Consider the following 27482-nt stretch of genomic DNA (forward strand, 5'->3'; position numbering starts at 1 on the left):
GAAACTAGTCCCCTTTAACATGCCTCTCATTGGGCGCCCTAAATCACTAGTCACTGAAAATCTCTAGCTAAGGTGTCCAGATCTCTACTAGCGGTGACAGGGTGCACGAATCTGTTGTTTCTACAGATAATGCCGTCTCCTTGGGAACTTCCCCACAAACTGAGATCTAGAGATGTTTACAGAAATTTCCTGACATAAATTGTGGTTTCTTCAAAATAGACATTTTCCATGGTGGAAAATGTCTATTTTGACAACAGTTTAAATTTTCCAATCAGCGGAAATGTAATGTCAAATCCAAATTTTGAAATGAAATCACATTTATTTCCTTTGTAAATCATATCATTTTGACATGTTAAATTGTTTTGTTCAGATTGAACATACTGAAATTTTCCATTTTGACATTTACAATGAGAAACTTTTTGGGATTTCTTTGCTTCCTGAAAATTTCTGGTATTTAAAATTTTTGTTCTGAATCAGAATGAAAAGTAACTTCAAAGTGGGTGAGATTTCCTGTAAAAGGACAAATCCATTTTTCAAAGAGCTCTTCTACGATTCGTGTGGACAGGCCGGTCTCATCTCTGCCCCTCCACACATCTCTGGTGACCGATGCGAGCTCTGTTCTTTCTTGCTCCTCAATCCCACAGCTCTATCGGCTTCGCTCACTCACCTGCGGCCTGTTTGAGAACCAAATGCAGGGCCAACAAAGTGCACCGAAGCTACAGCTAGATCTGTGAGTGGAGAAAACAAAGCCTCCCAACCGTGACGCTGCTTCCGTGGGCCCAAGTGCCCTGTGGTTGTTTGTCTCAGGGCACTTCAGAGCTCTGCTTCTCTCAAAGTTTCCCCTGTTTTTAAAAAACCTCGAAGAACTTACACTGAGCTGCGTGCTGGTGGGACTCCAGGCCAGGCTGGCAGAGATGCCGGGCCTGAATCTCCCATTGCCATTCTCCCTAGGCAGTCATGTGCCCCCGTGCAAAGCGGACATGAAGCGGTATTGAATCAGAGCTGTGGCATTTTGCACCCTCTCTGCATTGGCGTGAATGATGGTCGGTTTCAGTGGACAGGTGAAACCATCAATGCCATTGGCTGGATTCTCAGTGCTGGGCATGTTTGAAAATCTGGCCTCCTTATGGGCAGCCTCAGCAAAGAGGCCAAGAGATGAATGAGCTTTGGAGACTCGCTTCCTCTCTGTGCCTCAGAGAGGGTCTCTCTTAGGCGATGCAGGGCATGTTGCATGGGACACCTGCCCATGCTGTGCTGCTCTGAAGGAAGGGAAGCGCATTTCACCAGCCCCACACTCGATTAGTGACAAAGAATGAAATGCCCATTTGGGCTACAAGGCCTTCACAGGTATCAGAGCAAACACTCACCTTGACAGTTCTCCTCCAGAACATGGAATGAAACCCTCCTGCTGTCTTTCGCTGGGTCCTCTTTCAGCTCCATTTTCTGCCTTTACAATACTTGGCAAAAGTCATAGCCCAGGCATGGAAGAAAACACGTCCGTGGGAGATTCCTGGGTAGTTTTCACTCCTCCATCAAAAACACGGATTTTGGGTAGTAAAATGACCATACTGAGCACTTACCATCTTGGAACGTAAGCTGTCCATTCTGCTGACGTTAGGTATTTCTGCGGCGCTCTGGCTGTAGCATTGCAGAGCAGTTTTAATAGAATCTTCTCATCACCTTCATGTGAAATAGGCAAATGGTTATTATCAGCATCGCCCATTCACTGAGGAGGAGATTGAAGCAAAGGGCGGGACCGTGACTTGCCCAGAGCCCTAGAGGGGCTTGGTGTCAGAACATAAGAGTTCCTGCTTTGTTCCTACACCTGTGCTCAGAGCACTCGATGGGGACCTGACCTTCTGTTGCCATGTCGTCATGCACCCCACAGCAAAGTGCTGCTGGTGGCAGTGTTTGGTACCCGCTTGGCCAAGGTGCAGATAACTGCATGCGATGCAGGGTCCCGGGCCTCTCTCTTTCTTCTGCGCCAACAGTGAGGCTAGCTCCGTGTTGACTGGGGCGAGAGTCCCTGCCCTGAGGAGCTTGCGGTATAGATCAGAATGATTTCTCCCTGACTGGGAATGGAACCCACCCCGCTGCAGCAAGAACACTGTCTCCTGACCACCAGGGAGGGTGAAGGGGGATACGCTGGTTTTCCAGAATAGCTTTTCCTACAATATATTGATGGTTTAAACTCTGCGCCTACAAATATGTCTCCTTATATCAGGTGGTGTTCCATCCAGCAGCACAGGGGAGACCAGGAAGACTGGCAGGAGTGGACAGATAGTTGGCTTCTGTCCTGCCTGTGTGGAGACTTTGTATGAAAGGGGCTGTATTGTAGCCACTGGTAATTCGTTCTAGTTAAAAATAAATACGTAAGAAATTCCAGTAGTTCCCTTTGGCAGAGCCAGGCACCCCTTGCTGTCTGAGATGCTGGTTTGCAAGAGGCAATGGACTGCTCTTCTCCAACCAAGATGAAAGTTTGGGAAGAGCTATAAACCCACCTGCTTCAGAGCAAGAACCCCAACCCCAAATTAATGAGGGTCAGGAGGGAACTTCCCCTGAGGCCTGGTTATCCCACTGCTGCCTTCTGTGGGGTGTTCTTTGGAGCAACAGGTGCTGGCCACTCTTGGAGATGGGAGGCTGGGCTAGATGGGACCCTTGTCTGATCCCGCCTGGCAATGCTTCTGTGCCTGTGGCTGAAGAGCCAAAGATGTCAGTGAAGACAAGAGGCCGTGAGCATGCTGTGAGGGCATTGTTACCATCTGCGTCACAATGACATCTGCACATCCCCTGCAGCCACTTGGTTCAGCCCTCATGTGACCATTGTGGGCCTCTTTCCACTTATACAATTCCAGTGAAACCTCTCAGGGCCACCAGTGGGATTGGAAAGGTTCATCTCCTTGAGCCCCTTTTCTCCACCCCCGGTCTGTGTCCAGAATGACTGGCTCTGGGGTGGGGAGAGAAGCGGAGGTGTTGATGCTTTTCCACAGGGAAGGGCATCTTTCCCATTTTGCCCGCTGCTCCTTGGCTGGCAGCGTCCCTCCCTCCCCTGCACCTGACAGAGACACTCACTGAAATGCAGCCTCTCACTGGCAGGACCCAGAGAAAAACAAATTTTTTTGTTAGCATTCTGCAGCAATATGACAGGCGCCCTATGAATTCTGGGAGATTTTAATAAAGAAGACAGGACTGTGAAATTTAATAAAAGAGTTCATCAGATTATATGGTGATGGCTCAGTGCCACAGAACTGGCAGTAATATCCTCGCAGTAGGGGGCTTAACCCCTTGAGGCACAGAGCAGAAGCACTGTATTAAATCTTTCAGTCGCGCTTCACTCTTGTCACTTTAATATTTATGAATCTCCACGGCTTTGGGAACTAGTCGGGTGTTTTGTTTGTTGTTCGTTTTTTTATTTAAGGACCAATTTTCATCCCTAGCATTAACAGACTCAAGCCCAGACACTAACTATAGGGGTTATAACAACTATTCTCTTCAGAACTGATATCAAGGGTAGTGCAGGGCCCAGCCAGTCAGACCTGCTCTTGCGAGGTTCAGAATTTGGTGCTTTAATAACCAAATGGCAATCAAAGTAAATGTTGCTAGCGATCAGTTTAGAGATCTTCACAAACCTTTCCAGTATTCCCTGTTCCAGGCCCAAAGTTCCCACATATTTGGTTTCTCCTTCATTTCAATGATGAACATTTTTTTACATTGGGTAAAAAGAATCATCAGCCAGCAGTTAGTTTTTCCCACGAACGGAATGAGTTCTGTGTCACTGTAAGTTCCCTGTGGGAATAGTTTTAAGGGGCTCCTACTCTATTCTAGTCTATATAGGTTCTTTTACCACCCTCATCATCTTAATAACTTGGGCACCTTTTAATTGTGCATTAAGCAATGTAACTAACACCTGTCATGTGAGGTTCGTTCTTTCTGTCGTCCTCTCCCCAAGCGGAGAATTGTCTGTGTTGTTTTGGTAGGGATTTGGTTTTGAGGATTTTGTTGTTTGTTTTTTAGTGTACATGGTGCTCCGTGTTTCTGTTAGAGAAAGCAAGACTGAAGAAGTGTGCCTGGCCCTGGGAGCTGAAGGTGGGGAGGTTTGTGACAGTCCTTAGTGCCTGGGCTAGTTTGTTCTCTGACCGAGGCTCTGTCTCCTGCATAGACGAGCTTTGGTGGAAAGTTCCATGGCTCCTGAGGAGAAGAGTTGTAGCCATAGTCTTCATCCCAGAGCTTTAGGGCCTTTTAGTTACCCTGGGCCCAGGCCATTGGGTACCAGGAAGATAAGTGCCCAGGCCTTTGAACTTGATTCGATTTTCTGTGGGAAGCCAATACAGAGAGCAGAGGACAAGCATGACATGCTGGCAGGAGCCCAGGCGGGGGCACCTGTCCAGGAAGCATATTGTGTGATGTTCTTTTCTGAGTGAAGCTGTAAAGGATTCTCTGTAATAACGCAGCTGCTTACGAAGTGCTTGGAGAGCCCTGGATGGGAGGTGCTAGAGATGGGGCACAGGGCAATGGTCACCAAGTGCGGTGTGGGTTTATGGTGCTACATCAGTCCCGTATGTGATCCGTATCACGTACAGTCACCACTTAGTACTCTGGGCGATACCTCTGCATTCTCTTGCTCACACAGGCCTCAGTCCCACCAGTTCTTGCACCCTCATGATGCTCAGGGATAGGGCTAACCTGGCAGGCATTCATCAGCCTCAGCGCTGCCCCATCCTGCCCATCACACTTACCCACCCTTGCCCCAGCCCCCATGCAGGATCCCGACTGGAATGTGAGCGTCTGCAGCATGTCCAGCCGTTGCTGCAATCTAGCCCCTGAGCAGCTACTTCAGGAGAGCCCGTTCCCTCCCCATCCAGCCCATGTGGTTTCCCCACAGGTCCCTCCCTGAAGTAGGCCAAACTCAGTTCTGGGAATTCGTTGATGTCCACTGCTTTGGGCTTCACTTGCCCCCCAAGGAACGATCCATTTCAGAGGGAAGGACAGATGGTTTGGGCCTCCAGGGACTGGCTGTTTAAGCAGAAAGTTTCCCATCACCAAAGAGTAGAGATCTCCCATCCTTCTGGTGACTGTGCACAGAGGACAGAGCATTTGCACCTTTGGGAGCACGCTCTGCTCCTGAGATTGTGCTGCCAGGGGTTTCCCCTGAAGCAGGGAGTGTTTGCTGCACAGATCCTGGCAGGAGAGGGGCTGTATGGGGCCTGCTGTGCTTAAATTCTCACCAGCGAGAGAACTGGCTTAATTAACTGTGGCTTGGGTGTGAACAGGACCCAAGGGCCCCTTTCTAGAGGAGAACCCCTGCGTGTCCCTTCCAGAGAGGCTGACAGATGCCCTGGGGGGAAGATCCGTGAGGAAGTGAGAGTCTCCCCAAAACTGCTCCTTCACTCTGGCCTCGGCATTGCTAACATGACATGGAAATGAAGCAGAGGGGAATTTTGCCCCTTAACCCCTCCCCAGCCGCCCCATATTATTGAAGGAAGTCTCTGCTATTGTGGAGTGAAATAAACTCCTTGAAATGAAAGAGCGTATTGTATTTCCAGCGCCTCCTCATTCCACCCTATGTGTCTCACCCTCCCCCCGGCTCCTAGCCCGGCATGAAATCTGGAAAGGGGCTTTACAAGTTCCACTTCAATATTTCAGACAGCTACGATGGATTTTGCAGCTCAGTGTTAAGTAAACAGACCTTGCTTAAGCCAGGACTGCTTCATTTTGACTAAACCCTAACTAAATAAGCCGGCTTCATGAAGCACAGGCCTCATGGCTTTCAAGGCCGCCTTAGCCCTTGCTTCATTAACACCTTTTAATCCCACTGGTACAATCTTATACGCTCCAAATTACCCTTCCCAGGCCTGGGTCAGGGCCCTCCGTGCTGCCACACAACAGGTCAGAGAACTGCTCAATAACTTGCTGCTCAGCTCAGCCCCATCTGGAGTCCCTTGGAGGGGCAGAGCCCTCGCTCTGACTGTGATTCCTTCTCCAAAGCAGTCTGCAAGGAGAACGGTACCCCCAAGAGCGACAGGTCTGGCTCTGTAGGGATTAATGGGCTGTTTAGGGAGTTGCAGTATTTTACTAGCACTTGAATCCGATAGATGATGGAGTCTATTAAATAGCTGAAAACAGTTGGTCTCTGTAAACCCTTCCCAAATATTCTGTTGAAGAGGCAAACCGTATCAATGAGCTGCTGTAGAAAGAAATAGAAACAAGATATCAGACTTTTCTGGGGCTTGTGCAGTTCAAAAGAGATGAATAGAGGGAACTTGGACCAAATACCCAAACAAAAGCACCCCTGAACTCTAGGGTGTGTGAAATCTGTCTCTGAATTTTGCAGCTGGGAGGGGGGGTGCCTCTCTCTAGCATCCAACTTCCATGCTTTTTTGCAACAGTCACCTCTCTCCCCTACCATGGCATGGTTAGAAATTTTTGCTAAACTTCCTAGGGAAAATTAGTTAAACTCCAAGTCTTTCACAGCTGTTTCAGTGACTGAACAGTTTGCCTTTCATTCAAAAGCAAATTCTAAAGGCTGGGGATGGGGCAACTCTGCGCTGCAGAAGCGGATGTTGATTGTCTGAAGGAAGATGGGAACGCGGAATGCAACCAGATCTATACCTTATGGTGAGCGAAATTCATCTTGGTGCACCAGTTAAGTGCCACTTAAATCCAGTGCACAGGCCCTCTGAAAAGAGTGTATTACACCTAGTGTGAGAGTGAGTGACAGCAGCAGGCAGGGGATGCCGGGTCTCAGGGTTCTAAAATCTTGTAAATGACACACAGTGTAGCTCCATGGAGGATTTTACTTTGGGAACAAAGGCAGAAAGATAACTGCATGGGGGGAAGATGATGCCCCTCCGAAGGGGTCTCTAAAGTTCCACCCAGTGATCATATGCACTGCACACTTTGGTAACTGAAGCATGAGCCATGGATGGTCAATCCACAACTGATGAAAGGAAATCATTTGTCGTACAGTATGTGATTAGGCTGCGGAACTCATTGCCACAAGATGTAGTTGAGGCCAAGAACTGAGCAGTGGGCATTTCTAAAGATAACAAGAATATCCAGAGTTACAATAATTAATGCTAACAGGTATTTTTGTATACAAAACCTCAGGCATGAAAGCTTAGGCCAATCTCTAAAGATTAGTGGTCAGGATGAGACCTTAATGGGGAGCAGATTACCCACATTATAGCTCCTGAAGGGTTTCCTGCACCTTCCTCTGAAGCAACTGGTGCTGGGCGTTACCGGAGACAGGACTCTGGGCTAGATGGGCCATGGGTCTGATCCCATCTGGCAATTCCTATGGTCCTGCGGCGGGACCCAGTGCTGCATTGTCTCTGTGATAGGGGGCTGCTCTCTCTGTGATAGCTCTTAACTGTACAGTGACAGCCCACTCAGCCGCTGATGTCTGTCCAGCCCGCAAAGTGGAGGGTTGAGCTGTCGGACAGCAGCATTCCAGCGTGGGCCTGATGTGTCTTTGTCCTTATCTGGATGGTACAGCTGCTGCCTATGAGAAAATGCCTGGTACAGGTGTACCTTCTAAGAGGCAATTTACCAACCTCCTTTTCTGTCAGCAGCACTGGGTCCTGTCCCTGGCTGCCCCAGAGGCTTTTCCATGTAGCTCTTCAGAGCAGATTTTCCCAAGTATGAGCCAGCTTCCCTGCCCACCATCCACAGACACTTGTTCCACAGAGCAATCTCTCCTCCATGCCCTTTTAACATGGTTCCTTTTCCAGCAGGAAACACAAATTCCACCATTTGTAGAATTAATTAATTTGATGCAGGCTGAGCAGGTATGAAGAAGGTGATAGATATCTGTATTAACTTTACAAATGTTATGTGCCTCTGTCTACTTGATTACTACCATGCTGTCTACTACATGGTTGCAGAGTTCAATCAGTCCCAGGTGGCTTTTGCACACTGTAGGAACTGAGATCAATGGGTGTAGAAAGCCTAGTTGCTGGTGCTTAATGCACAAGACAAGTGTCAAGGTCTTTTGTTTTGTCTCGAAGTGGGAAAGGGACAAGGCTCTTCAAGCAGGAAACCTTAAATAAAGAACTTGGAAACTGTTAAGACAGCAACCCTGATGCACAGAGGCAGGGTCTGCAGTGATGCAGATGGTAACACGGTCCCCAGAAGAGATAGGGTATCAGAGCTAAATCGAGCCCACCTCAGTCTGTAGCCCTTTTATAGTTCTAATCCTTTTCTCTCTGGTTGCTATATTCCCATGGGTAAAATAAATAATTCTTTGTTGTGGGTGTCATTGCATTTACCTCCTGGTCGCAGCTCCCAAAGGGGAGTCTATAGAAGGGGCCAAACTCAGTTGGACCTGCCAAGGAAACACGGTTGGTAAGCAAGGGTGCTGTGCCTGGAGACCCAGAGTAAAAGTGGGGTGAATCACTGAGAGACATGCAGGCACCAGACCTGTCACTGGAAAGGGTGCCTATGAAGAAGCTGAAGGGTATGTCTACACTGCAATCAGGAGATGTGTTTGTAGCATGTATAGACGTAGCTGAACTAGCTAGATCAAAGCTAGGCCACGAACATCTAACCATGCTGCAGTCGCACCTACAATTGCTGTGTAGACATCCTCTGACTGAGGGATCAAAGGTACAGCTCACTCTGAACTGTGGCAGCTGGTGAATGAATACACCTGCTCAAACTACCTAAACAGTGAGCAGTGACTGCCTCTGACCCTGTCCCTCGCTCTCCCTACACAGGCCCATCACTCAATGGAGAGGAGTCATTATGGAGTTTAGAGAGGAAAGTTGAGGTTTGGGTCCAAATTTGAAGACACCACATGTTTCTTCTCAAACTGTTGGCCTCTGATTCCAGCTGAGACCTAAGCTGCAGTGGAAACGTTTGACTTGAAAACCTTCTGTTCCCTGCTTTTGACCAAATGCAGGAGGAGCAACGCTTTTGTCTGCTCAGCAACGTGCAAACACAATCCAGCATTGAATTCCTTTATGCGTTTCAACAAGTGCAGCGAAGTGTGAGGCTTATGTAACTACTTGATCCTGTCATGGGGGTTTCACACAAACACACAACCTCATGCCAATCGTCAGTTCAATTCATTATTGTTATTTATTATTTGTATTGTTGTAGCACTTAGGAACCCAAGTCACAGACCAGGACCCCATTGTGCCTAGGTGCTGTACAAACAGAGAACGAAAAGACACTTCCTGCCCCAAGGAACTTACAATATAAGATAAGAAACAACAGGTGGATACAGGCAGGGAGCACAAAGAAACAATGAGACAATATTGGTTGGCATGTTGGGCAGTGGTCTCTGCACACCGGCTACCTACCCGGTGTCACAGCTATACTTCTTTAGTGAGACTTTTTGGCATGACTAGCTGCATGAGCATTGCCAAAGTGTGAGAAAAAGACCGACCTTTCAGGTATCTGTCAAGGGTGGGTAGGACCCATCTAACACATCGCCTTCTTTCTGGAAGTTTGATTGTAGTATGGCCTCAATGGGTAATGCACCTGTCCCTGTAGTTTGTGAGTGCCAGAAAACGTGGGGGACAGGATGGCTTAGAGGGCTGGAAATGGGACATTGAGCCTTTTGCCTGTAGGTAACTAATCCAAATGTGGCCCCAGATCAGTAGTGGGTGAAAGTTGATATGATCTGAATGCCGGTTTGTGCCCTGGGGCACGTGAAACAATTTGGCTGTTGAACAAGTGGGCACTATCACAGTTAGCATCACACTGCGTCCTCATTGGCTGACTGGACCACAGGGTCTAAACTCGCTCCTCGCACTGGGTGCGTTCTTCCAAAGAAGGTGAGAGACGTTCATAGTGGATGGGAAGCTCTCCCTGCAGCTGCCTGGGCTGTCCCCTCTCTGTGGACACACCCAGGGCTGTCAATCCAGCACCTTTGCTGATGCTAAATTCACTTCAAGTAATGAACCTGGAAGCCCAGTTAGTATCTACAACATCCTCCCATGTGGCTTCCCAGGGCAGCTGCATTCAGACACCATGCAACCATGTTCTCACCGCAGCCACCCTTCCCTCCTCTCAGAATACTGGCTGCAACGGAGATGTATTCTGTTCCTATGACAACCAAAACAATATTACCTTGACTTAAATGGATTCAGGCGATATTAAAACCGGCCTCTTTAGGAATTCCTAGTGTTGGAGGGGCTGAGAATTTTAATTTTGTGTAATGCGAGCTGACACCGTGTTTATGAGCTGCTTGCTGAATGTTTTCTTCAATTAGTACAAAGCAGAGCAGATTTGTTTTCAGGGCTTAGCTTGGGAGAGGGAGGGTGTGGGGCACATAGTTCCTATGTGAGATTGAGTTATGTTACTGCAGCTGTGCATCCCTCAATTGATCACAGCTGGAAAGCCCATCCTATGAAATCCAGGTGAGATGGCCAGCACCTGAAGGGGTCTTTAGACAAGACTCACTAACTGCCTCGTTCTAATAGCAGTAGGATAAAGGGGCAAGTCAGCTTGCACCTATTGGGAAGCTGGGAATGGGCAGGCCTCTTCTCCCAGCTCTGACATCTGTTTCCAGGTAGCTTTGCTCCACCTAGTACCTCTCACAGCTTTCACATTTAAAACCAGTGCATGCACACAAACACATGTGCATTTGCACACTCAAGACATTCACCTGGCCTTGTCCTTATCTCTACCATACCCTGTCCTGTGCAGGATCAAGGCCAAAGCAAGTTTTATGTCAGGAAGTTTCCCTTTCCCTGCCCCTCCCAAGCAATACTGAACAATTAGCCTGCAAAACTCATTGCCACGGCATACAGTTGAGGTCAAAGGCATGGAAGGAAAAAGGACTAAAAATAGCTTAGATATTTATCTGCATAATGGAAATGTCCATAGCTGTCATGGTAAGGATTTAAGGATTTTGTACAAGAACTAAACCCTCTTTCAGGGCATGATCCCCACTTCGGACTAATGGGAGTCAGGATGGAGAGCTATCCTGCAGAGTGGCTTGTATTCCTAATAATTCCTGAATTCCTAGTATTTCAACTGTTATGGCTGTAGCGCTAGCCACATGCTGGACCTATCCCTCACCTTCTAAAAGCCTGCATGTCTGGATGCACAAGAATGGTAGGGTTGGGGTATGTTACAGGAGTGTGACTGGACCTGCTGCTCCTGGGAAGAACTAGCTGAGACTAAACATGATCCATGGGACCAGTCTCTCTAAAGACCCAAGAATCTTCATGTCATGGAGATTTAGTCTCAAGTGTGGCATATACAAAAATTACTCCCATCCCTAGGAGGGAAATTCTGCAAACCAAGGAGACAGTGGAGAGCCACTGCATTTAATAGGGTGGTTTGGGTTGAGATCTAATTCCAGAAGAGAGGCTGGGCACGTTCAGTGACTCATGCTTTGCATTTTTACAGTTACCACAACCAGTATTAGAGCGCTCTTCAGCAAACAAAGGCATACCTAGATCCAGTGCCTGGGCATAAGAAATTAGCTGGTAATTAGCCATTGGAACAGTGTCCAAAGGGATGTGGTGGATTCTCTATCACTTGGAGTCTATAAATGGAGATTGGGTCTCTTTCTAAGAGAGATGCTCTAGCCTAACCACAGACTATTGCAGGAAGCCCTGGGTGAAATTGTCTGGCCCGAGCTATGCAGGACGTCAGACTACATGAACAGTAAGGACCTTCTAGGCTTAAAGTCTAGGAACATAAATAACTTGTTACTCGGTAACAAGCCACATGCTTGTAACTGATCACAGATCACAGTTAACAGGAAGTGTTTACTTTGTCTTTTCACCTCTGCTTGCCACACCGGATGCTGGTGTCAGAGAGGAACAGATTTGTATGCAGCCCAGCTCTGGGACTGTGCCTGGAGCATGCATCCCACCTGCTCCTCTGGGGCAGTGTGTCGGTGTGGGTTTGGTTTTTAAACACGTCACTCAGTGTTTTTCTTTATACTGAACTTCCATTTCAAACTCAATTTTTAAAGTAAAACGTGACTCACAAAAAGACGCGGGTGGGGGTGGGGATGCGGAGAGAGATGGAGAGGAAGACAGGAAGACAGACAGACAGGCAGAGAAAGAGAGACAGCAAGAAATCCCGCGCGGCTCCAGTTGGAATGTCCCAGCCGCTGCAGGCGAAGGCCATTGCGCAGCACAGCTCCATGGTGGTATTTGGAAGGGATGAGCTCTCCCCTGTAATCCTCTCCATCCCGCTCCGCAGAGTTTGCCAGGAGGATTAACCCAGTCTTGTTCTCAATCCCAGTTTATGAGTTCCCTGCTGGTGGGGAAGATCCTGTGTGTTTAAACAACAGCCTAATTAATCCCCATTTTATTACTTTCTCTTGTCAAGTGGCTAAATGGAAGCTGTCAGCCGGCAGCCACCGTGCTCACATTTGTTTAGATCCCAAATTACTTCATCAGAACCATCTGCTCTGAACACCGGGCACTCAGCGATTGTTTATATCTCTCTCAGGACGCCGCAAGGGCCACAAACAGCCTCCTCCGGGGTTCCCCGTGCCGGATCCGTACAGTCCCCAGGGACTACGTTATTAAAATGAGTTTAGGGGTCTCGAAGGAAGCCTTACCTGCTGAGACCACACTAACAGACTGAGCCGGGTACCATGGTCCCTGGAGGCTTCTCTGTCCTCAGGCTGCATTCACTGACTCCACTGGCCTGAATAGAGTGAGAGGTATCAGCCCTGAAGGAGCCTCCAGCAAAGTTCATTCAAGAGCAGAAGAGGCACTTGGGACAGCTCAGCCACACCCAGGAGGGCAGCGTGGGCGCTGACTCCACAGGGAGTTGAAAGGCTGGGCAGGCGTGTTCCTTGCAGAGCTTGCTGGGGAAGTCAGGGGCAGCATGAGCCAGGAGCAGTGGACCTAGCCCAGTGAAACCACTACCCATCTAGGGGTTATTTTTGATACCTGTAGGGCCGAATCCTTAGCGAAGGTCAGCGAGCACAGCTCCTTTGACTCCACCAATGGCCTTTTATACCGGCTAATGACCTGGCCCCTGGTTTCCATATTCCACTTTGTGGTGCTTCCCTGGGCCCTTTCCCACACCCCCTCTCCTCCCCCTCACCAGGTCACTGAGCTGGTAACCCAAACTCACTTGCTCTCTGTCATCCTGTTCAGAACCACCGGACTTGCTTGGGAGCGCCTGGCAGGCCCAGCCCGACCCTGCCTCAGTGGCCTGGGGCCTGTGTCAGCCCCCAGAGCACCCGATGCTGCTGTTTTCTGTCCTCCCCGCCGCAAGGGAGAACGGGAGCCTTTCCCAGCTGCTGCGGAGCCCCCTGACTGGTGGGACTCCTGACCCCTCATACATCTGCTCTACCTGCTCCAGTTATCAATGTAGGCATTTATACCATGGCATCACAGTGCCCGTCCGTATCTATAGTGTCTAGCAGAGAACAACCCTCACCCTGAGCCACTGCTCTGACCACTGAAGCCCCAGTCATAACCGGAACCCCCTTAAACCACTCCAGAATCTAGGTGTTAGCCCTATCAACCCAATACTTCCCATAGCTCCAATACCCCCTGAGTCCTTCCTAGCGCCGCTGCCCCCTTAGCCCTAACCCCTAGGCCCTGGCTGACTGCTTTGTTCCCTCCCTGGCCACACAGGCTCTTCCAGACCAAGTGCAGCAGCTGCCTGAAGGCGATTGCCCCATCTGAATTCATCATGCGGGTGCTGGAGAACGTCTACCACGTCCACTGCTTCTTCTGTTGCGAGTGCGAGCGGCGCCTGCAGCGTGGGGACGAGTTTGTGCTCAAGGAGGGGCAGCTGCTGTGCCGCAGCGACTATGAGAAGGAGAAGGAGATGCTGAGTGCCATCAGCCCTGCACCCACGGAGTCTGGTGAGGGGCCACAGGGGACCTACCTCCTCGGGGCCAATGGAGAAGGAGGGGATGGAGCGAGTGGACCCCCCACACAGGGCTGGGACTGCGGGGGTCAGGGGACCAATCCCCTCAGCACTGGGGTTCATGGCACTGCTAATGTAGGGTGTTGCAGGGATACTGCCTGGTCCCCAGGGGACAGGGCTGTAAGATTGGGAGATGTGGGATGCCCATGGAGGGGTCCAGTCTGTGTCCTCTGAAGCATCTGTCCACTGACCACTGTCTGAGCCACGAGCCGGGACCTTGGGCTAGACCGATGGCCCCTTGGTCTGATCCAGAGCGGCAGGGAGGTAGTGAATGCCGGGGACACTAGTGGTCTGATCTGAAGGGTCAGGGGTGGGTGGATACTGGGATAGAAAGATCCATTGGTCTGATCTGGGCTAGCCAATAGGGAATAATATTGGGCTAGATGGGCATTGCTGGTCCTGTGCACTGTATCTCAGGACAAAGAAAAGGAGTACTTGTGGCACCTTAGAGACTAACCAGTTTATTTGAGCATGAGCTTTCGTGAGCTACAGCTCACTTCATCGGATGCATAGCTCATGCTCAAATAAACTGGTTAGTCTCTAAGGTGCCACAAGTACTCCTTTTCTTTTACGAATACAGACTAACACGGCTGTTACTCTGAAACCTATCTCAGGACAGGAGCCCTTAAGGTCATGGCCCTTGCTGAGGACGTAAGGGACCAAAACCCTGAAAGGGGAGGAAATTTCCTGGCTTCGCTGCTACAGCAGTTGAGCCAGAGAGGCCCAGGCCTGCCCGTGGCAGTAACAGCTAACGGTTCCCCTTCCAGTGAAAAGCGAGGATGAGGATGGCAGCCACTCCCACGGCAGAGGAGGCGAGGAAGGCAAGGACCACAAGCGCTCCAAGCGCCCACGCACCATTCTCACCACTCAGCAGCGACGGGCTTTCAAGGCCTCCTTTGAGGTTTCCTCCAAACCCTGCAGAAAGGTAGAGTGCAGGAGGGAGCTTCCTCACTGCCTGGGCCAGAGTCCCCAGCCCGGCTTTTATGCTCGCAACCCCCCGCTGTAGTCCTATGGCCTCAGAGCCCAGAGTCCTGCCTCTACACTCCCAGCTGGGCTGCAAAGCAAGTACTTCCAGAACACATCACAGGGGACTCCAGAAGAGAGAGACCAGGTTCCCTTCTGACATGCGTCTGGCCCAGCAGCAGTGTGGCGCATATACCGTGGCTATATGCTGACTCTCTTTCTGTGCATGGCAGCTTTAAGCCTCAGCGCAGCTTGGCAGCCAGCTTGTTTTCATTTCAGTGCAGATGGTTAGAGAGGAGATGCACACACTGGGCCAGAAGTTCCACTCGCCTGCATCTTGTGCTGTCATTTACGCCAGTGCAGAGTAGGTGCCTTCTGGTCTGAGAGCGTTTCACACCCACTGTCCACTGGTGTGAATGATGGCCTGAGGGGAATTAGGACCACTCTGAGTCGTTTCATAGACAGCAACTTCTGTTGTTCTCTTTCTCCTCTAGGTAGTGTCAGGTGTTTATAGTACTGTGCAGATGAATAGAAAGACAAGTTGCCTACCTTGGCGGGTTCACAGTGTAAATTCAGAGTAATGACAGGAGTGAAGTGGTAAACAGGAGTTAGGGGACCCTGCCCTTTGGGGGCACAGTTCCCTGCAGGGAGTGAGAGATTCCTCCTTTTAGATACTTTTCTGTGCCCGTCATTTTCTAAACTCTTGAGAACGGACAGCTTCTCTGTGGAACTTACAATCCTAGGACAGACAAAAACTCAGAAGTTAGGAGTAGGCACTTCATGTACAAGTCAACATGACTCCTTGTTGGCAGCAGAGTAGATTTGCAGCAGGTGTGCGTTTCTAGGAAAGATCTGGAAAGGGCAGGGGACCATCAGGTGCACAAGGTTAGGGACACTGTTCTAAACATCAGCTGAGTTGATCATTTCCCAATATAACAAAGCTCTAACCCACCTTTTCCGACTCCTCTCCCCTCTGCGGGTAGGTGAGAGAGACCCTCGCAGCTGAGACAGGCCTGACGGTCCGGGTGGTGCAGGTCTGGTTCCAGAATCAAAGAGCCAAGGTGAGTGACTGCTTTTCTCGTCGGAACCAAGCTCTGTGGCCCTGATTCTAAATTGCACTGAGGCCCTTTGCACCATTCTGGCAGTGTAACAAGGCAGAATCAGCTCTCTGAGAATCTCCCCCTACACAGGGGGCCTCCCCAAACTGTGCGGAGCTGGTGAAAAGACCCTGCTCCCAGACAGTGGCACATAGGGGTGGATTGAGGCCATGGCTGGTGTGCCATGATATTTGCTCTGATATTCTATGCTTCCCAGGGCCTGTTGGGGCAACATGAAACCCTAATGAGGCTCTCTCTGCTTCAGGACGAGTGTCTGTGTAATATCTGCACTGCTCCTTCACTGGAGAGGGAGAAGGCAGCTGCCCAGCAGGGAGTTAACTGCAGTGCATTTCCCCAGCCAGACCCGTAATACAAACTTAGGGCCTTGCTTGCTTCTGCTGGCAGATGAAGAAGATCGCTCGCAGGCAGCAGCAGCAGCAGCAGCAACAGCAGGAGCAGGAGCAGCTGGGCAACCCGCGTTTAGGGACCGGCCGTGGGACCGGCCGCAGCAGCAGACAGAGCAATGATGACAGTGAAGGTGAGGCTTGGCAGAGCCTTGGGATCAGCTCCCTGCAACAGCAGGGAGGAAGCAATCTGGGACTGAGTGGGGTCGGCAGAGCTGTGCGGGTGTGGAGCTGGGGTGCTGCAAGGCAGGACTGAGGTGCGCTGGCACAGCTGAGGGGAAAGGAAGTAAAGGGCAAAGTCTAGATTAGCTCCTCCTGGCAGACTGTCGGAGGAAAAAATGGTATAATGCGTAAAGCACAGGTCTGGGACTTGGAATTCCAGAGTTTCAGTCCCTGCTCTACTAAAATCCCTTTGAGACCTGGGGCAAGTCACTTCCCCTCTCTGCCTCATAATCTGTACAATTATGATAAACCTACTTCCTAGGAAAAAGAACGAGGCGTACCTGTGGCACCTTAGATACCACAAGTTCTCCTCATTCTTTTTGCTGATACAGACTAACACAGCTACCACTCTGAAACTAGTTCATAGGGTGTCACAATGTTTTGTAAATCTCTTTTAGTCCTCAGATGTAAGGAAGGGGCTGTAGGAGAGTGAAAATTAACTGTGATCTTTGCATGCTTCAGTACATCTGATGTCCGTTGTGTCTGACTGCGCAACAGGGGCTCAGTTATTTTACCAACGGGTGAATTGGGAGTCTCTTCAGTTTAGCTTTTACATAACAAAACCCATTTTTAATTTATGGCCATTTTACCTTTTACTCCGGGATTAAGGGTCCCATGCTCCCATACTAACAGCCCCTTCTCTGCACAGCACCCTAATGATGGTGAAAAGAATCCAACAGAGGTACACTCAATCACTTGGCAATATGGACCTGTCATAAAAATCTTGTCACAAGCAGTTTAGAGCCATACTCTAATGGCAGGACAAGATTTCCAGCAATGGCCTGTGATTTTGGATGAAAAGGGCCCAATTTCCAGAGGGCAGGTACTCAGCACTTTCTGGGTCTCTTTCACGTGTCTCAAGTTGGACACCCAGAAATCATTAGTCACTTCTGAAAATCTTTGGCTTCGGTTCCACAGATGTAAATCCAGAATAAATCCATGGATTTCAGTGGAGTCACTCCCAATTTACGCCAAAGTAACCAAACACAGAATCTGGCCCAAAGTAACAGTCTTTTACTGCATATTTGTGCAGAGCCCCATGTAATTTGCAGGGCCCATTACAATGGAGCCTGATCCTCGTGGAGGTCAGTGGGCACTACTGTATTACTCACCTCAGTCCCTGGAAAAATCATGTAGCAGGTCCTCAAGGAATCAATTCTGAAGCACTTAGAGGAGAGGAAAGTGATCAGGAACAGTCAGCATGGATTCACCAAGGGCAAGTCAGGCCCGACTAATCTAATTGCCTTCTATGATGAGATAAGTGGCTCTGTGGATGAGGGGAAAGCAGTGGACGTGTTGTTCCTTGACTTTAGCAAAGCTTTTGACACGGTCTCCCACAGTATTCTTGCCAGTAAGTTAAAGAAGTATGGGCTGGATGAATGAACGATAAGGTGGATAGAAAGCTGGCTAGATTGTCGGGCTCAATGGGTAGTGATCAATGGCTCCACGTCTAGTTGGCAGCCGGTATCAAGTGGAGTGCCCCAAGGGTCGGTCCTGGGGCTGGTTTTGTTCAATATCTTCATTAAAGATCTGGAGGATGGTGTGGATTGCACCCTCAGAAAGTTTGCAGATGACACTAAACTGGGAGGAGAGGTAGATACGCTGGAGGGTAGGGATAGGATACTGAGGGCCCTAGACAAATTAGAGGATTGGGCCAAAAGAAATCTGATGAGGTTCAACAAGGACAAGTGCAGAGTCCTGCACTTAGGACAGAAGAATCCCATGCACTGCTACAGACTAGGGACCGAATGGCTCAGCAGCAGTTGTGCAGAAAAGGACATAGGAGTTACAGTGGATGAGAAGCTGGATATGAGTCAACAGTGTGCCCTTGTTGCCAAGGCGGCCAATGGCATTTTGGGCTGTATAAGTAGGGGCATTGCCAGCAGATCGAGGGATGTGATTGTTCCCCTCTATTCGACATTGGTGAGGCCTCATCTGGAGTACTGTGTCCAGTTTTGGGCCCCACACGACAAGAAGGATGTGGAAAAATTGGAAAACGTCTAGCGGAGGGCAACAAAAATGATTGGGGGACTGGAACACATGACTTATGAGGAGAGGCTGAGGAAACTGGGATTGTTTAGTCTGCGGAAGAGAAGAATGAGGGGGGATTTGATAGCTGCTTTCAACTACCTGAAAGGGGGTTCCAAAGAGAATGGATCTAGACTGTTCTCAGTAGTAGCAGATGACAAAACGAGGAGTAGTGGTCTCAAGTTGCAGTGGGGGAGGTTTAGGTTGGATATTAGGAAAAACTTTTTCACTAGGAGGGTGGTGAAACACTGGAATGCGTTACCTAGGGAGGTGGAGGAATCTCCTTCCTTAAAAGTTTTTAAGGTCAGGCTTGACAAAGCCTTGGCTGGGATGATTTAGTTGGGATTGGTCCTGCTTTGAGCAGGGGGTTAGACTGGATGACCTCCTGAGGTCCCTTCCCACCCTGATATTCTATGATTATAATACATCAGAACATATTATCACATTCTGTACCCACTGCTTCCACCTGTTCCATTGATTCCACATTAGATGGAGCAAGTGTTCATGGACTAGATGGGCTCATGGTCCCCTATCCCAGGATTCCCCAGCAGCAGCTGCTGTCGCTGGATCAGAACAGCTACAGCACAGACTTGTACAGACAAGGGCTCACGCCGCCCCAGCTGCCAGGAGACCATCTGCATCCCTATGGTAAGCGGGTGGCGAGGAGGCTGATGTGACTCAAGGCCAGAGCTGAGCTCAAACCGCAGCGTGGAGTGGTAGGACCCAGTCCCACTGTTATTACTGTCTGACCCATGCCCACCACAACCAGCGCAGAAAGAGACGCCAGGCAGGACGTGGCAGCTGTACAGATGGCAGAGTATTTAAGGGGTAATTTGTGTCTCATGCCTCTTTGGTTCAAAGCTACCCTGAGAAGGTGCCCATGAAGGGTGGGGGGGTCTCCCGGGATAAGGAGAAATAGCCCAGCAAGACAGGTCACCCTGCAGCGCCTCACAAAGCCCCAGCTTTCAGGTCTAGGGCTCACAGACTGGATTCATTTTCTGGGTGGAGAAGGGAGGGGGATGGGAAGGCCAGGTAGAGGATATAGCAGGGGTGGCCAGATTGTGGCTCGTGAGCCACATGCGGCTCTTTTACAGGTAAAGTGTAGCTCCTGGAGGACCCCGCCCCACATTCTGCACCTACCAGACGGGGGGAGCTCAGGGCTTCTGCCCTGCGGTGGGGTGGTGGGGTTAGGGCCTTCTGCCAGAGACGACTGGTGCCTGCTGAGAGTGGTGGGGGGCATAATTTAAAGGTTCACAAACCCTGGAAGAAATCGGGGTGGGGGGCAAGTGATCCCATGTGTCCCGCTCATGCATCACCTCTGGCTTCTGCTTAGCGGGGAGCGGGCGTCTCAGGGCTTCAGCCGCACAGGAGGCATCTGCTGCGGCTTCAGCCCTGCGGGCGCACGTGCCAGGGCTCGGGGCTTCAGCAGGAGTGGGGCTTGAAACCTCAAGCCCAGTCAGGTGTCTCCCATGGGGCTGAAGTTCCAAGACCCCCTTCCCTGCAGGGCTAAAACCCCAAGACCCCTCCATCCCCGCAGAGCTGAAGCCTCAAGCCCAGTCAGGGTTGAAGCCCTGAGCCCCGGCAGATGTGCCCCATAGGATTGCCAGGTGTCGGATTTTTGACCAGAACATCCGGTTGAAAAGGGACCCTGGTGAGCCCTGGACCACTGACTGGGCCGTTAAACGTCCGGTTGGTGGGGCTGGCGGGCTCCCTGCCTGTCTCCGTGCAGCTCCCAGAAGCAGACAGCGTGTCCCCCGCTGCACCGTGTTCCACAGCTCCAAGTGGCCGGGAACTGCCTCCAATAGGAGCCGCAGGGGGCGGCACCTGCACACGGAGGCAGCTCAGAGCTGCCTGGCCGCCCCTATGCCTAGGAGCCGAGGGACACGCTGGCTTCTTCCTGGGAGTCACCTGCACCCTGCACCCTCTCTCGGCCCCCAGCCCCCAGCCCTGAGCCCGGTCCCACACCCAAACTCCCTCCCAGAGCCCACACCCCCCGCAGCCCAGAGCCCCCTCCTGCACCCTGAACCCCTCATTTCTGGCCCCACCCTGGAGCCCGCAACCCCAGCCGGGGCCCTCACCCCCTCCTGCAGCCCAACCCCTGCCCCAGCCCAGTAAAAATGAGCAAGTGAGTAAGGGTGGGGGAGAGCGAGCGACAGAGGGAGGAGGGGATGGAGTGAGCAGGGGGCGAGGCCTCAGAGCAGGGGCGGGTCAGGGCAGGGGTATGACCTCGGAGAAGGGGTGGTCAGGGCGGGGCCTCAGAGCAGGGGCGGGTCAGAGCAGGGGCAGGGCCTCGGAGAAGGGGTGGTCGGGGCGGGGCCTCAGAAGGGGCAGGTTAGGGCAGGGGTGTGGCCTCAGGGCAGGGGCGGGGCAGGGCAGGGGCGGGGCCTCAGGGCAGGGGCGGGGCAGGGCAGGGGTGTGGCCTCAGGGAAGGGGCGGGGCAGGGCAGGGGCGGGGCCTCAGGGCAGGGGCGGGGCAGGGCAGGGGTGTGGCCTCAGGGAAGGGGCGGGGCAGGGCAGGGGCGGGGCCTCAGGGCAGGGGCGGGGCAGGGCAGGGGTGTGGCCTCAGGGCAGGGGCGGGGCAGGGCAGGGGCGGGGCCTCAGGGAAGGGGCGGGTCAGGGCAGGGGTGTGGCCTCAGGGAAGGGGCGGGGCAGGGCAGGGGCGGGGCCTCAGGGCAGGGGCGGGTCAGGGCAGGGGTGTGGCCTCAGGGAAGGGGCGGGGCAGGGCAGGGGCAGGGGTGTGGCCTCAGGGCAGGGGCCGGCAGGAGTGGGCCAAGGATGTTCGGTTTTGTGCGGTTAGCTAGTTGGCCACCCGAGTGCCCTGGCTCTTGAACTTCTGAAACCTGTCACGTGTGGCTCGAAGGGTCAGGAATTCTGGCCACCCCTCGGGCACAGCGTGAAATTCAGGGCCAGCACAAGTCCTAGCTCGCTGCCCACCAACCCCTCCCCGCTGGGCAGGGCACATCACAAGACTTAGACACCATTCAAGTGCCACTTATGTCCTAATCTGAAGATTTAAGCAGGATTTAAGAGTGCCTAAGGCCCTGCCCAGGGGTGAGGGGCTGGGGGGAGGCTGGGCCTTGTGCTCCCGGGAACTGCAGTGGCGAAAGGAGCAGAACATGGGGCTGCCGCTCCCAGGAGCCAGCGCCCTGCACCGGCAGCTCCTCCGGCCCAGCCGTACCGCTCCCAGCCCCACCCCCTGCCCTTCCACACAACTGTGTCTCCTGTCTGTGGTCTGTACAGCCCTGCCGGAGGACAGGGCTGGGGGCAGTACAGCCGCACTGGCGGAGCTGCCGGTGCGGGGCGCTGGCTCCTGAGAGCAGCAGCCCCATGCTCTGCTCCTTTCGCCGCTGCAGTTCCTGGGAGAGCCCTGCAGTTCAGCAGATACCGATTTCTATTCGTGGATATCCGCATCCACAGATAGATACTTGTATCTGCGCAGGGCTCTACAATTAATTCTTGAAAATGTGCCTTTCTGGCAGGGTGTACCGGCAATAAATGTCTTAAAGGTACGGCGTACCTGACCGTACCGGCTTACTTCACCATTGTCTTTCTCTCACTTTCCTTTGCTTCCTCCCCTAGACTCGGAAGGTGTTTTCCATGACATGGACAGCGACAGCATCAGTCACTTGGGAGACTGCCTGCTGTCAACAGCCGAAGCCAACCTCCTCCAAGCCCGAGTGGGTAACCCCATTGACCGACTCTACTCTATGCAGAACTCCTACTTCACCTCCTGACCATGGAAAAAGTCCTGGTCCGTTTGTGAGTGTCTTGGACAGACATTGTTCTGAATTCAGGAGGAGGAGTGGGGAGGAGAAACAACCCTTCAGAGAAACTCTTTGAACCCCGCACAATGGAAGAGGCGGCTGGGTTTGCCAAGCACATAAGCACTAATTCATGAGGACCTTCCACAGCCCAGAGGACTCAACTGCGTTGCCTCTCCCCTCCTTTTCTCTAGCCACAAGTAGATGGGTGACATGATGTTGTTTAGCTGTAACTGTAGCAGTTTGTCCAGTGTTTATGCTTTAGAGCATTACATTCTTCAAACGAGACTGGCCAAGTTGCCCAGAGTCAGGCTTGGAAGCGGCATCTCCTCTGTTGGCTGCATTTATTTAAACCTTGGTGTAGCTGATCCATTTGTGGTGCCATTGTGCCCCGCTGCGAGGGATTTCACCAGCCTGCCCCCTCCTGGGCCTGCGTCATGGGAAAACATTCATTTTCCTTGGGGAAGGCCAGTGACTGAGGATGCCTCTACTTGATACCACTGCCATTTTGGAGGCTGCGTGCAAGGGGGGTGATTTAGGCTTTTTAATGGCTGACACCATGGAGAAATGCAAGACAGGTTGGTCCCTGAGGGAAACGGCTTTGCTTGGGGACAGTATTCACCTCCAGGAACAAAAGATTATTTGGTCTCTGTTATGATGCGAGGAAGCCAAGGGACATGTCCCTGAAGAGAGTAACACATCTAGAATGGCGTATCAGCCTCTCCCGACTGCCTCTGCACCCCTCCCTTTAAAAGGAGGCTCACTCCATCCATTTAAAGTAGAGTGAAGATGTCATTCTCACAGCTGTAACATTGCAGATGCTGTCTTCACTGGCTGCTGTTTGTTTCTTTTAAAACTAGTGGTGTGAACAGATATTATTTAAAAATGTTCTTACCAGAAACCCCTCCCTACATGTTTCCATCTTGAGTGGGATTTCTCCCCCTAACTGTTTACCCAGTTCACTGGGATCTTCCCAGTGTTTTGCTTCCCTCAAATACATGAGGCGAGGAAAGGGTTCAATTGCGTTATCTTGGAATGTGCTCTGTGCCAAGTCACTTCCCCTCCAACAGACTGAGTTTGTCCGTGGCTTTGAAAGCAGCAGGTAGGACGCCCAGATTCCGCTGAGAGACAGCACTGTTTCTTTGGATGGGGAGGACCAACACTTCTCCAAGCATGAAGCTCTTACAAGCTCTCAGTGTGGGGCAGTTTAGGGTTAGAGATTAGCAGGCAGGGTTGGGGTTTTGGCACGGAAGGTTTATAAAAGATGCAACAGACAGCAGGAGAGAGTGAGTGGAAGTTTAAATCAGATATTTAAGACGAAAATTCTTTACTCACTCACCCAGTATTTTATGTTTTGGATACTGTATGGACAGCTGGCACCCCCATAAATGGCAAATGGTTCCCTGTGAGCCCCGTTTTGCGCAGGCTGGTGGAAAGAGTAAGAGCCTCCAGAATTTGCCTTCACTCAGTTATTCAAACACTCACTGAGGAGAGGACATCTCCACTGGAAAATAATAACTTGGCATGAGCAGGATGTTTAAACCCTGATCCCTAGAGTTGCAAATCCAGCAGTTAGGTTTGTGTTGCAGCTATCAGAGAACCTGGCTCACTGATGTTTCTGTACATAGTGTTGATTTGGTTCTAAGCCTCCCCGCTTTATCAATCTGGTTTCCAAGTTATGCAAACCCTTCTCAAATGGAGAGGAAGAAAAGGCTAATAGTTATCATTGCTGTATTTCTGTGGGAGCAATTTGTGAACATTAATAATCATGAGCTTTGGGAGCACAGGAGACCCATTCTCAATATGTGTTGCCGTCTATCAGGAATTCACCATCTAGTCAAGGGAGCTCATGGAGACCAGGCACAAAAAACTGGTGCACAACTGAACCAGAACCTTCATAAAGCTCATACCATCATTGCTTCCCCCATTAATACAGTTGTGTAAATGTGCCATTCATCCACGGGCAGTCCCCTTGCCTCTTTGTTTACAAAATGATACTTTTTATCTGGATCCTCCCACGGTCATCAGTATTGGATGATTTTTGCCTTTCAGGCAGTTGTGTAAATAGTTTACAGACATTTTGATGTTTCATTTAAGGGGAGTGTCCTCTCCTGGGGGAACTGGCAATTTGTGAGTTACCTCCATCCCCACAGGCAAGTTCTGTGGAAGCAGTTTTTCCCTGCTCCTTCCAGCCTGAGTTGCTGCACTCGGTCCATTCCCACCTCTGTTGTGTGTCTCTCCGCCCATAAGAAATGAGACTGAAAAGTCCCAGCGCTGTTTCTTTCTTTCTTTCAGTGGCTTTTGCACTAGAAATGGTCTCAGTTTAGATTAAGTTTGAAGAGAATGTTTCAGTGAACCATGTGCAAATTGATATGTTTCCTCCAAGCGCTGGAGGCAGCTTCACCCCTGAAATCCTACCTTTGCTCCCATTGTGATCCAGTGCTGTAATGTGCCAGTGTTTTTGCATGTACATTTGGAAATAAAAACAAACTTAAAGCTGAAGTCTAAAGTTTGCCTAAGCAAAGACAGACAAACTGTCTGTACCTTCACTCTGCTTAGATTAGATCTAAGTAGGCCTGTCCATCTAGCTACTTGCAATCCCATGGGGATTTGGCCTGAGTTCTTCAGAGGGACATTTAATCAGAACCTCATCTTTCCCTGGGGTCAGACATCCTGGAGCAAGAAGTGAGGAACTAGTGCTAACAGCTGTTCTTACTGTGATAAAGAACCAGCAAGTACAACACCAAGAGTCAGTTACAGTTAGCTGCAAGAGAAACTGAATTCCCCATATGAACAAATACGACGCTGGTAAATGATGTGAAGAACTATCCTAGGTGCTGGACCACTAGTGCTGGGGAGTCTAAGATGACAGTGACCTGAGCTTCAGAACCAATGTTGAGATTCACTTGCAAGAACTGAAGGAGGAGATCACAGCCAGTTAGACTGACCCCAATTAGGAGAACTAGCAGAACTTCACTCTGGCATAGTCTGAACTTGTGTTGAATCAAGAAGTGGCTAGTCAGCCCGTAGGCACCAAACCAACAGCTGAAGTCCTTATAGTCTGAAAAACTAGCATATTTGCCAAGCAAAGTCCTGTTGCTTCTCTGATCTCAGCATCATTCTGAAGGACAGAGATGCTCTTGGTATCATCAGCATTGCCAGGTAGTTTCTGCGGCTCCCAAGGGCTGCAGTTCGTCCCAATGCGTTTTGCAGCAGCAACCCTCAGCTCTTGCCACCAAGGAATGACAAGGGGCTTGGAGCTGAGATAAAGGGCCGGCTGACATCAGTGCCAGTGGGCAGCAGCTGTTGTAAATGTGAAGGGGCAGGAGAAGTAACTGTGCGTGTGAGAAGATCCCAGGATATCCTGAGTGTGAACTCTCGCCCCCTCTGCTGACCAATGTCATTGATCACTTTGTGCCCTCTGTTCTGGCCCTGAATCACCCGGATTGGTAAACGGTGGCTTTTCCTGGTGCGTGACTCCCACCTAATGGACAATCAGGTGCTAGCTGAGTTTCAGTGCAGTGTCGCCGGACTGCGTGGCTCTGGGTTGTCCAAAAGCTTCTGACTGGATCAGAACTGCTGGGTTCTCTTAGTGATAAGCCCCAGGCCTCTGCTTTCTTGGTTTGTTTGCTGTCATCTTCCTAGGCTGTTCCTTCCTGCTCTGGTATTTGTGACACTGGGGGGCTAGCATGGCTCCACATGTGTGGCATTGCTGAGTACCAGTAAGTTGACGTTGGTTCGTTTTGTGGCATGGACTGTCACTGCTAGGTGCCTGATGCCATGCTGTTTCTCTATGAAGCAGTAACACTTTGCTTCTCAAAGCCTTTGACAGACGTTAAAGAATTAAGGCTCAGAACAATCATGGGAAGTAGGGAAGTGTTACCGCATTGTACATGTGGGGAGACAGGGCCACAGAGAGGTTAAGAGACATTCCTCAGGCCTAGGACTAGAACCCAGAGAATACTAACACCATGTGCAGTAGCCATTACCCTGCACTGCCTCCCTTTTCTGTAAGGGATGCAGGCTGGAAACCACCATTCAGTCTGATGGCCCTTCACTTCTAGATGTCAGAAGACAAATATGTCTTGTTGTTTTTTTTCAGGGAAGGAGGCTATTAGCCTTTCCCAGGGCTCCAGCATACCAATGTCTTTGCTGGGATTAAGACCTAGGAGTTCCCAACTCCCAGTCTTGTGCTCAGATGTGTTACTTTTCTGTATGTCTAGCTAAACACTTTAAAGAGGATGGTTGACCAGAAGACAAGGGTGCTCCCCTCTGTTCATGCAGCCTCTTTCATGCTTAGCAGCGACTTGATGTCAGCTGGATGAGAGCCAAGTAAAGCAACTGTGTGTGTGAATGGAATGTGGTTCTGCACAGCTCTCTACCCTCTGCCACTGCCCAGGTCAGCCCTGGACCTGCCAGCAGTACTAAATCTCCCACCATGACTGCCAACACCAAAGGAACATGCTGATTTATGGCTCTTTTAAATAAGAGAAACAGAGTGTAAAATTAGAGCATTTTCTGGATGAAAAATTAAAGGGATGTTTTTGTTAGTTCCTCATTCTAGGCTCATGTGTAATTCACCTTGTTGGTTTTAAAGTTCCACTTGAAAGGAAACTTGACTTCAACAGAAGTTAAAGTACCAGGCTGCAAGACTCCCAGCACACTTAATTTCATATTCAGAGGGTTTTAAATCAAAAGGAAACAGAGAAAAAACAGCAAAGAATTAACTGAACTAAATGATCTTTGGCTTTCTCTCTTTTGTGGACCTCAAAGACCTTTATGTGCATTAATTAGCTAACCCTCATTACTCCCTGGCAAAACAGGTGTTATGTGTTTCAGAGATGAGGAAAAAGAGGCAAAGAAAGGTGAAGTGACTAGTCCCAAGGTCACACAGCAAATCATTGGTTGAGCTGGAAAGAGAACCCAGGAGTCCTGACGCCCAGGCCCGTTACACTTATCAGCCAACACGGCCTCTTGGCTAGAAACAAGAATCCGGAACAAGTGAAAGGGGAGAAACCAAAATGCAGAAAGGTAGCTGAGAGATCGTTATTGGGCAGAGGAAAGGAATGTCCATGCTGGAAGATGAAATGATTTGAAATAAAGCTTCCATTCCTGCCCTCAGTGGTGCGGCCTCCAAAAAAGCCT

General features: G+C 50.6%; 1 protein-coding gene across 2 annotated transcripts in view; it reads left to right on the forward strand.

Annotated features, from left to right (window-relative positions):
- LOC102943652 (LIM homeobox transcription factor 1-alpha) overlaps positions 1-26405 on the forward strand; it is a 65831-nt gene extending 39426 nt beyond the window's left edge. For both annotated transcript variants that reach the window (XM_007065063.4, XM_043533041.1), the window contains exons 4-9: positions 13566-13798; positions 14631-14788; positions 15810-15887; positions 16329-16461; positions 19067-19225; positions 22156-26405. In XM_007065063.4, coding sequence (XP_007065125.4) covers positions 13566-13798; positions 14631-14788; positions 15810-15887; positions 16329-16461; positions 19067-19225; positions 22156-22310 — 916 coding nt within the window. In that variant the 3' untranslated portion in view covers positions 22311-26405. The remainder of the gene's footprint in view (positions 1-13565; positions 13799-14630; positions 14789-15809; positions 15888-16328; positions 16462-19066; positions 19226-22155) is intronic.
- The last annotated feature ends 1077 nt before the right edge of the window (positions 26406-27482 follow it).

Source organism: Chelonia mydas, chromosome 20, assembly GCF_015237465.2.
Source record: "Chelonia mydas isolate rCheMyd1 chromosome 20, rCheMyd1.pri.v2, whole genome shotgun sequence".
Lineage (NCBI taxonomy): Eukaryota > Metazoa > Chordata > Testudines > Cheloniidae > Chelonia > Chelonia mydas.